The sequence below is a fragment of the Carassius carassius genome, unplaced genomic scaffold (assembly GCF_963082965.1).
Source record: "Carassius carassius unplaced genomic scaffold, fCarCar2.1 SCAFFOLD_99, whole genome shotgun sequence".
In the NCBI taxonomy this organism is placed as follows: domain Eukaryota; kingdom Metazoa; phylum Chordata; class Actinopteri; order Cypriniformes; family Cyprinidae; genus Carassius; species Carassius carassius.
Window position 1 is genome coordinate 139023 of NW_026775011.1, and position 11481 is coordinate 150503.

The following is an 11481-nucleotide window of genomic DNA, read 5'->3' on the forward strand; positions in this document are numbered from 1 at the left end:
TTCTCCAAGTGGCCACTGGGTTGGATCCACGCTTTAAACATAAATTGGATGATGATGACACCATCTGGGACCAGATCCAGAGAAATCTGATTGAAAAGGTGAAATGTCATTCATGCACACAACTGTCATTTTCAGCTATTAAAATCTAAATGCTAATTATGTTCTTTGTAGTCAACAGAGGAAGACGGTGGAGCTGATGGGGACACCATGCAATCTGAGAATGAGGATGAGCAGGAGAGTGTAAGTGTACAATAGCTGATACTATATAGGTTTTCAATTTAAATAATGATCATGCCTTAATGGAGGTTTTCCCTTTCTTTGTGATAAATAATACTGATGAACCTTTTGTTTTGTTTTTTAGCAACAGCCTCCCTGCAAACTGCCCAGGAAGACTCCACTGGAGGAACTGTTTGCTGAGGAAGAGGCACAGAACATAGTGTCACAGCAGAGCTCCATTTCCATCAAGAAACAAGTGGAGAGAGAGCTGCAGATATACAAGGAAGTTCCACTGGTCCTCAACAAAAAACGTATCCTTTGCTGTCAAATCTTGCTTTCTCTTATTTATGTGTTCAAGCGTCATCTACTCCGAGCGAACGTGTTTTCTCCACTGCAGGAGATACAATTTGTCCAGAACGCTCACGCATCCTGCCTGAGAAAGCAGATATGATCATTTTCTTGAACAAGAACTGTTTCTGATTTTATACTGTACCTGCTGCTAATCTGGACTGAGTTTTAAAAGTTGTCTCTAATAGTTTATTTTCTATTCTGCACCAGGTTAGCCCATCAGTGGGAGCAAGGTAATGTTTAAGTACCTGCAGTATCATACACTGTCATGTGTAAATGTTTGTGAGGTTTTCAAAAATAAAGCTCTCTTGAGGAAAGTGTACCCCTGTGAAAATATATTCATAATTAATAATATTTATATAATATTCAAGTTCATAGATTTGATATTTATATTGTAGTTGAAAACAGCCCTGTGAGAAATTCATAGTAAAGTTAATAAAAAGTAAAAAGTTCATAGAATTCAAATTGATGGAGAAAGTCAGACTATTTTCTTCAGAAAGAGCTAAGCTCATTTAAAATATCTTAAACTTTTTTTGACCCTGCCTCTAAAAAGAATCGGAATCGAGAATCGTTGGGAACCGGAATCGAAACAAGGAATCGGAATCGGACTCGGAATCGTTCAAATTTAAACGATACCCAACCCTACTCCTGTATGCTATTTTTAATAATTATTTAGATTTTATTTTGACAGGGACTACTTAACTCCGCCTACAAACGTATGGTAGTGTTTGTCACAAATGCAAAAAGACGTGACAGACCCAGGTTCGATTTAGCCTTTTGCCGAGCTCTTTCTTTATCCTTTTCACGTCCCGTATCACATCGGAAAGGCATGTATTTTCAATAAAACTCAACGAAATTATCGAAAAGTGAAAAATAACGTGTATATTGTGTAAGGTTAGGGCTAGTTGTAGGAGCTCCGGAAAATTACCGTTTGGATCCCATTTAACTTCAAATTAAATAGCATCAGTGTGCATCGCATACATTAGAAATACATCGATTAAAATTAGCAACCAGACTTATGACGTTATATTACTTAAGACTTATTTAAGACACTTTTTCGAGTATATATCGAAAGCAATTTAGAGAGAAATGGCTATGTGGAATATGTGGAATCTGTGTACTAGGAATACGTTACGACATTCTAGTTCACCCAATAGCCTATTGCGAGCGGTGTTGTGCTAAATAGAGTGTGGTGCTGATGTGCATGTTTCTAATCTTTTCCCGCTTTTATTTATACGGTTGTTTTTGTTTTTATTATTGTTTTCAGCTGTTTGTCATGTATGAATTATTCAGAATGATTCTTTTAATAAAACATGTTTTTCTTATCTCACCGTCATTGTGAATTGTACCGTGTTTAATCGGTTCTGTGCATTACAGTCGCTTCAAAGTGTAACTGAAATACATGTACAGTGTGTGGATAATGTAAAAATAGAAATGAAAATAATAAATAAAAGTATTTTTTTTGTAAAGTCACAAGTTACAGATTGTAGCGTCTGTTGGTCTGCCTGGCTTTGAGTCATTCCTCACGTTTTGTCTAAGTCTTGTTATACCTTTTCATATGACAACACTGAAGAAATGACACTTTCCTACAATGTAAAGTAGTGAGTCTACAGCTTGTATAACAGTGTACATTTATTTACAATTCCTCTTGTCCACCGATGCTACAAGAACCGGACAACATGTTATATAAAAATAATTCCTTTAAGGACACGACTCATTCATGTAGCCAACGATATTCAAAAAAAAAAAAAAGTCCAGTAAACCGTTTGTACGATGCATTATTATCTGTTATATTTTTTTCCTTTAGTTGTATTTTTTATTTGATGTATTAGAAGAAAGTGTTATAAAACCAAAAATAAACACCTGAAAAAGCGACAAAGTTATTTTTAAAACTAAATGAATGCTTTGTTCACTTTTCCTTTAATTATCCGAAGGACTTGGTGGCCAATAAAAAGAAACAGCATAAATTTACTTTCTTTTTTTTCTTTCTTTTTTTTACAATTAACAATTTTTTTTTTAAATGATTCCAGCCATAATGTAATTTTCAAGTTTCACTGACAAAACAAATAAATAAAGGAGGAGCCGTTTCTGCACATGGACGTTCTTCTGCCATCTTTGGCCAATACTGAAAAAGGAGGAGTGTCGAAAATCTCATTAATATTCATGATCTCATTACCATAGCTATTCTTACATGTAAAAATGGCATTTCTACATATCTGTAAAAGTATTTTTACTAGTTAAAATGTTATTTAAGATATCAGTAATTCTATTTTCACTAGTTGCAAGGACAATTTCAGATATCAACTGCCTTTGTTGATATCAATAATTACTTTGTTACTAGTAAAAATGTGAATTCTTGATATCAACAATTTAGTTGTTACTAGTTGAAATGTTAATTCTTGATATCAGTAAATGTATTTCAACATGTTACAATTGTTATTTTTGATATCTTTATAATTTCTGATATCTAAAATGGCTTTCTTACTAGTAACAATCACATTCATGATATCAGAAATGAACGTTGTCACTAGTGACTAGTGTATTGTTGATATCAAGAATTAAATTGTTGATATCAAGAATTGACGTCGATACCAGTAACCACGTGATTACTGATATCAAAAATAAAGGTCTTTACTAGTAAGAATTGTATTTCTGATATGTGAGATCGGAATTTCAACTAGTAAGAAAGCAATTCTTGATATCAACAATTAAATTTGAATGGAAGCCTATGGCGACATTTAACTAGTGAAAATACAATTCCTGATATCAAGAATGAACATTTTAACTAGTGAAAATTGAATTGTTGATATCAAGAATACATATCCTGCGAATGAATAAAAGTTAATTTGGCTTGCCATAGGGCGTTTACACAGTTGGCTAGAGCAGAGCTGATTGAGGAGAATGGAGGTGCGCTCACTCTATTGGTTAGTAAGACTGTCACTGACTACGTTTACATGCTGTTAAAATTCGGGTTATGGTCGGGTTAAGGTCACTATTTGGGTTTCTGAAACATTCGGGATAACCCGTTTACATGCGTGAGCAGAGAGAGTTACTCCTGTATGCATGGAATGTGTAATCAGTCGCCAATCCCGATGTAAACGGCGACGCACGGTTAGCGTCTGGACGTACGGACAACAAGACGCAATATGCGTCATTTCCGATTCTTCTTCCTGTATCCAAAGACAACAACAACATAGTCTTTGTTTGCGCTTAGGCGCTGGTACTGATCCACCAGCAGCACTTGACACTACTGTGCCTCTATACTGCATGCGGGGATTTTTTATGTGCCATCTCTACTCAAAAGACCAAGATTCCTTGTGAATAGAACATGCGCAGAACACACATTTTGATGGGGATATGCCGAAATGCGTTTACAAGACCAAATATTCGGGTTAGAAAAGGGGTACCCCAGGTATAATATCCCAGTTTGTAAAAACCGGGATATGAGCATATCCAGGTTTTTGCCGGTGTTTACATGGCCGTGCGCGACCGGGTTATTGCTAACATCCCGGTTTTGAACGGGTTATTGGCTGCATGTAAACGTAGTCACTGAAGGCTGGCAGTCAAGCATATGCTCTGGAATGGAGTAATATCGCGTCCACATCACAGGCTTTTGCGATTAGCAAATCGCAACGTCTCAAATCGTGATTTCAATTCGATTTTGATTAATTGCACAGCCCTAGGTGACGTCAGGCCCTTCGGAAGAGACTGTGTGACCTCACTCGGTTTTAAAGCCGGACTGGAAAACCTCTAGTATATTTAGGGCTGGATATTGTTCAAAATCTTTCGATCCGGTGCCAATTTCGATACCGGTTCCTAACGATACTTTTTTCGATACCATATGTTTTAAAATCCACTTTCTGGCCCACAGCAGCCCACCACATCATAACGCAAACGCCCCTGTCTTGATGTAATTTTTTTATTTAATATTTTAGTAAACAGTTTGGGGATTTTAAACAATAGGGCAACTGATCCTCCGTTGAAAAAAAAAAAAAAACACCAGCAGCTGTTCATTTAGCGACTCCTAGTGAGCAATACATGCTCCTCACGACACAAACATTCTCTTAGAACTCACACTTTGCATTCAGTTAACAGATCCATACGAATCATGCATGAAATAGAAGTTCATAAACTCAAACGATAGCTTTATGTGCTTTACAGATGAACTTAAAGACTTTATTCATTCGAAATGTTCAATAATAGATAATCTTTGCACACACATACACACACACACACACACTGTGAACACACACCTGGAGCAGTGAACACACACACACACACACACACACACACACTGTGAACACACACCTGGAGCAGTGAACACACACACTCACACTGTGAACACACACCCGGAGCAGTGGGCATCATTTTTGCTGTGGTGCCTGGGGAGCAGTTGGGGGTGTGTGCACCTCAGTCGTGATATTGTCGGACCCAGACTCGAACCCACAACCCTAGGGATAGGAGTCTTACTCTCCAACCACTAGGCCATGCCCCCCCTCCTTTTTTTTTTTTTTTCTAAACGGACAGTCTCCACTGATAAGCTGCTACTAAATATGGTAGAAACTGAATTTTCTGTAAAGTTGCTTTGCAATGATTTGTATCGTAAAAAGTGCTATACAAATAAACTTGATGCAGAGATGCAGGCTTCTGAGCTGAGCGCTGATAACAACTTGGGTTGTCCTTGTCCTCTTTAGTCCGGATGACATGGCACCCCAGTTTTCCAAAAAGAACCTCAAATTTTGATTCGTCTGACCACAGAACAGTTTTCCACTTCGCCACAGTCCATTTTAAATGAGCCTTGGCCCAGAGAAAACGCCTACGCTTCTGGATAAGTTCCATAAGTTCACGAAAAAAAAAGGCGAAAGAGACGCGTTTTTAATCTAGATTTAAACAGAGAGAGTGTCTTTGAACCCCAAACATTATCAGGAAGGCTATTCCAGAGTTTGGGAGCCTTCTGTATCATGTTTAGATAGGGCTTCTTTCTTTCTATAGAGTTTTAGCTGACAACAGCGAATGGCACGGTGGATTGTGTTCACCGACAATGTTTTCTGGAAGTATTCCTGAGCCCATGTTGTGATCTCCATTACAGTATCATTCCTGTATGTGATGCAGTGCCGTCTAAGAGCCGAAGATCACAGCATCCAGTGTGGTTTTCTGGCCTTTCTCCTTTCTGATATTGCTCCACTATTTTTCGCCGCAGCATTGGGGGAATTGGTGATCCTCTGCCCATCTTGACTTCTGAGAGACACTGCCACTCTGAGAGGCTCTTTTTATTGAGAGTGAGGGGTCACGTGCCGATTTGGGTTGATTTGGGAGGGGTCTGAGCCGGTCGGCCATGATGGTAGGACACGCTATCGGTTGCCAGGGGTGACGCCTTCCGAACTTCACAGAGGCGCAACTAAACATTCCAGAGCTCTTTAATTTTTGCGCATTTATTAGACAGTCTGTTCTCTGTCAGACTGACAGAGAAGTCAGTCTGACAGAGAAGACTGACAGAGAAGTGCCTGGGACACAGGTCCCAGGCACTCAAAAAGAATTCAGGTGGAGAAGGTAAAAATGCCATGTTAATTTTGATATTGGCCATAACACAATAAAGGCTTCTTAACGTTTACCTTCTCCACCTGAATTGTTTTTGAGTGCCTGGGACCTGTGTTTTTTTCATTCTATATTGCTTCCCCATTCCCAGAGCACCTACTACGAGTTCTTATCTCACCGGAGCGACGGGTTGAATAGTTTTCCATGTAAAATTTTCAAATTGACAAAAAGTTCAAACTTTCAGGCCATGCTTTCTCAAGCCAAGCCAACCTAAATTTTGACTTGACAAAATTTAATAATTTAGTTGATGTTAATGCTGGTAAATTAAATATCTTAGGTAGTTTACAGACAAAGCAAATAACACTTTTTCTAACACCATGCTATAATAGATTTAAAAATACATTTAAAATATTTTCCTTGTATGGCTCTTCTGCCTTTCTTCAAAATTATTTAATATTGCTTTAGGATTGTTTGTTATTTTATGTAAAGGTGTGGTGAACTGGAGTGCATTGTCTGAACAATACAACCTGAGTGTCCGGGCGTCATGTTCTCTGACCCAGTGCCTCCGGTGCAGTGAGAAATTTAAAGACTGTCCACCTGTGTGTGAGGAGTCGCAGGAGGAGCGTCCTGTGTGGGTTTGATTCATTCAAAGAATTTGAGGGCTACTGCTTGACTTATTGTTTTATCAGTGATGGAGGTGAATTTCAGATATTTTTTTCTTGTGTCATGTCTATAGTCTTAATCTATATTTGTATATACAATTATATTTTCTGTTTTGTTCTTTGAAATCAATAAAAAAAGATCACTGTCATCAGTTTTTTTTTTTTTTGGAGGCACCTTGCATAAAATGGGATGCAGACACTGAAAATATACTGTATGTAGTCAACTGAACTTAAAACTACTTTACTGGCTTAAATGTTTCCCATGCAGAATTGCCAAAGCAAAAGAAAAATGTCCAAATTTCTAGTTTAAAAATAGATAAACAAGAACCATAGCAAAGGAAAGATTAAAATAAGAAAGGCAGTGGTTTACACTTAGAGCAAATGGCTATAGATTTTATTTATACTATGTTAAAATAGCAGGATTTTCTGCTACTTGTATTACTTATTACAAATAGTGGCAATTATTTGCACCTCAGTATTGTAGTACATTATAAAACAGTATGTAAATTAGTGTAAATTATAATTTTAATTCAAATTATTAAATGGATGCCAGCATATTAGGACAATAAAGCCCTCCCTCAAAACTGTTTGATTATTGCATCATATTGTGAACAACACACGTTTTACCATCTGCACTATTAGAGCCGACGACTGTACTTTATCTGTTGTAATTTTGACTAGCTCAATAAGAAATATAAGGTGCCATTTAAGTGTAATATTACAATATACACAGTGAAGTAAAGTGCAACAGAATGTTAATATATTGTAAGTAAGATACTACACAGATATTACAGAATAAACTTTAATTCCGTATAATTTTACCTCAAATGAAACCTGGTTAAACACGGTTGTTTTCCCCGTCTTTTTTACACCTTAATGTTCTTTAATACTTTAACATTTTATTAGAGTTTTCTTTTAAGTATGCGCATAGTTTTAATGCACGCACGACGCGAAAACAACTAACGTCATCACGCAATGCAAATTACAAGCGCATGCGCGGTAAACACATACGTGACGTACATACATGACATACGTACGTGACGTCACCGCGCTACAGTCTGCAGCGAACATAGACAGTAAAAGAAATGGACACAGCGACCCCATTGGAACTCAATTGAGACAAGTGAAGCCCATTTTTAGCGATTTTTAGCACTTCCGTTTCTGACGCGCAGACTCAAACTAAACTTGATGACGTCAGCAACCTGTCTGACAGATGTAAATCTTCTAGTAGCTGTGCGTGCAAACTGCCATCGTTAATCTTGCAGAGACGGCGAGCTTGAGCGGGGAGTTCTTTGGCGTGAGTGAGCAGGAGTAAGTATTAGGGATGGGCGTTTTCCACAAATATCACATTCGAATATTTGAGCTCACAAAAAACGAATATTCGAATATTCGTTTATTTAAATTAAGTTTAATGAGTCAGACGTTATTTTTCAGCAACATTTGTTTTCGTCATTTTGAAGCTTACAATAAGCTTGAACATTACACATCGTGTTTTGTAGCTGAAAACATTTAACAATGCGTGCAAACAAACAAAAGTAGGCTACAGATTAAAAGCAAAAAAAAAAAAGTGAACAAAGAAAAAACGTAAAGCAGCCTGCAGCAATTAGGCTATCGTACAGAATGTAGCTTACACTTAACTTTTAAACTGTCAGCAAATCTTTTTTTCTTTTTTTCTATTGTTTCAAATGTTCTTGTTAAGAAATACGGGCATGTCAACATGATCGGGGGAAAGTCTGCTCCTTAGTCTGTTAACAATAAGGCCGGCCGCGGAGAAAGTGCGCTCTGATGACACAGACGTTGGCGGGACTCACAAATAACGGTGTGCTAAGCGAATACGTTTTGTGAAGCGATTCGTGTTTTCGTTTCACCACTGAATGGGATCCTCATCTGGTGGAATACATGGCTCCAGCAAGAACTGTTCCCACTCGTCTCGGCTGGACTCTCTGTAATCATCGCTGGAGAACTGGCTCAGCCTTTTCCGACGAGTGGGCATTGCATCTTCTTCATCGTGGCGATTGCATCCGCACCACTCGCATCAAGGAAAATGATCTGATAATGTTCAAAAAAGTTTTTTTTTCTTACTTCTCTCATGTTTTCATCGAGAAACCTGAGATGTTTGTGCCGAGGGTCTAGGTCAGACGCGAGAAGAGGAGTTTTCACTGCATTCTCCAAGTTAGCGGTGTTTATTCGTTGCTTGAGAGATGCTGCAACAATGTTCTTGGATCACTTTCTGTGATTCTCCACGGCATATGTGAAGTACTGTAGAAGACCGCAGTTCTTTTAGGGGGCGTTCACATATCGCGTCTTTTGCATGCTCAAGTTCGTTATTTCCAATGTAGGCGAGCGGTATGCGCGCTCATAATGGAAGCGACGCGGTCGCGATGCGCACGCGGTGCGCCGCGGTCCCGTTTTTTTCAGGCGCGTCCGCACAGCATCGAGTTAAAAACATCTCAACTTTCAGAATGCTGCAAGCGCACCGCAGGTCATGTGACAAGAACTAAACATTCAGCTTCATCCTTTCCTGTAACAACGTTGAAAGCTAAGCCAAGATGAAGGAACTGCTGATCATAGCTGTATATGGATTGCCATTTTGAAATAAATTTAGTAGCAGAGCTACTGAAAGCGATTTTTTTTTGTGCTGCAAATACATTTATCCTTTGCTGAAATTTCCGCGTCTTCATGGAGAGAACGCGTCGCCTCAGGAGCGCTTCTGCCGGAGTGCTTTGGAAAGAAGGAGAAAGCGGCGCGCATAGCCTTTTCCACGCCTTTTTAGGCGCGATATGTGAATGGCCCCTTAATCATTCATTAATTATTTTTTGCTTGCATACACCTTCAAATATGCCGTGGAGAATCACAGAAAGTGACCAAATTAGGTTTTATTGTGAACTTTTTTTTTTTTTTGCGAAATTCGAGTATCATTTTTGTTTATCGAATAATTAGAGCAGAACGAATATTCGAATGTTCGACTATCCGTGCACATCCCTAGTAAGTATTCTGATTAATTATTTTGTATAGTATTTTAAAATGTAACGCCAGGGCTTGTATCTATGGGCTTCTCTCTTGACGTCTCCCCGATTGCCTGCGAGCTTCTCCTCCTGTCTGTACGGTAATTTCTCTACTGTGCGACAGAGAGTCGAGTGGTTATGACGCAATCGTTAGCCTATTTTTACAAAAACTGTTTCTACGGGGCCATAATGTAACATAGAAGGTAATGGAGCCATTTATACATTGTTGTGTATCTTTAGAAATAAATAATGGACAAATGGAGTCTTTAAACACCTCAGATGTAAAGTTATTCGCTGTCAAAGTGATGCCAAAATGAATGGGAGTCAATGGGATGCTAACGCAAGTGAAGTTCTTCTACAAGATGGCAGCTCGCGGCCGACTTCAACTTCCGGTCGAGTTCGTTCCCGCCTGGCAGCGAAGATGTCTCCGGTGTCCTGCCAACATGGCGGAGACTGTGATATCGAGGGGAGGGTCTCTGTGCTATGACGACAACTCCTCACTCTCAATACTCAATCATGTGACAATTGACCTAATACGTTTCAAATTGGTCCTCCAGCTGTTTCTTATATGTACATTTAACTTTTCCGGCCTCTTTTTGCTACCTGTCCCAACTTTTTTGTAATGTGTAGCTCTCATTCAACATTTTTTCAACATTAGATATGTTATCTATATTCTATTGTGAATAAAATATAAGTTTATGAGATTTGTAAATTATTCCATTTCGTGTTTACTGACAATTTGTACAGTGTCCCAACTTTTTTGGAATCGGGTTTGTCACCGTCCGAATAAGTTCACTCCTTCCTGAGCTAGTGCACTCAACTGCCACACACTATACAGGGATAAGTGAACGAGTGAACTACAGTGTGTTTCACATCCACTGAAGTAAACAGAGGGAATACTGGACTAATAATATGGGAATACTGGGAGACATATGCTGGAAATATAGGGAATAAACCATAAGGAACAGTTGAACTAAAGTAAAGTTTCATAAAACAGTTACCTCAGAATGACAAGCAGAAGGCTCCTTAGCAAGCAAACAAAGTAACGTTAACGGGGAGAGTGTGAACACTTCAGTTCAAATACTGACGTGTAATCAATAAAACATGTCTGTTATTATTCTAACACGTTTATTAAACATCATCAGATCGCTAAAGGAAGCAAACTCTTCGAGTTCAGGCCTGAGTGAGTAATCCTGAGACAGAATAGCTCGACACAGAGGGTTATAATGCGCTTATGAGCGCTGATCAGCTAGCCGCTAGCCTCTCTCTGACTGACCTGGTCACACGGGCTTTCTGACAGCAGCTGGGAGCAGATATCTGCACATCTCTGGAACCTGCGTCTCCTGCAGCTGCTCCAGGCGAGAAACAGCGGCTCCATCGACACCCTGACCTCCATCTGCACCGGTGTTAATCAACCGAGAAATGATCCGATCCGATCCGAGCCTGAGTTCCGACGACTGCTCGAGCAGCGCTCGCTCCTGGTGACGTCAGCACGCATCACGTTACCTTGACAACGCAGAGGAGGGAAGCAGCACGCGCAGAACAAACACAAAAGCGCGCGTCTAAGTAATATATTGTAATTCAACATTTTAGGAAACACAGCAAACTATTTTAAGCAAAATCTGTTGTGAGACAAATAACACCACAGCAATAATACAGAGGCGTAATAATACAAGAGTGACATAAACGTTTTAATAATTTCAGCTGGTTTGGAC

The 11481-nt window shown here is 39.1% G+C and overlaps 1 protein-coding gene across 2 annotated transcripts in view; it reads right to left on the bottom strand.

Annotated features, from left to right (window-relative positions):
- ttc8 (tetratricopeptide repeat domain 8) overlaps positions 1 to 11263 on the bottom strand; it is a 51531-nt gene extending 40268 nt beyond the window's left edge. Inside the window, exon 1 of one of the 2 annotated variants that reach the window (XM_059546955.1) lies at positions 11043 to 11263. In XM_059546955.1, the coding sequence (XP_059402938.1) occupies positions 11043 to 11162 (120 nt within the window). In that variant the 5' untranslated portion in view covers positions 11163 to 11263. Of the gene's footprint in view, positions 1 to 11038 lie in introns of both variants that reach the window. The other variant, XM_059546956.1, reaches the window with a different exon arrangement.
- Positions 11264 to 11481: the final 218 nt, after the last annotated feature.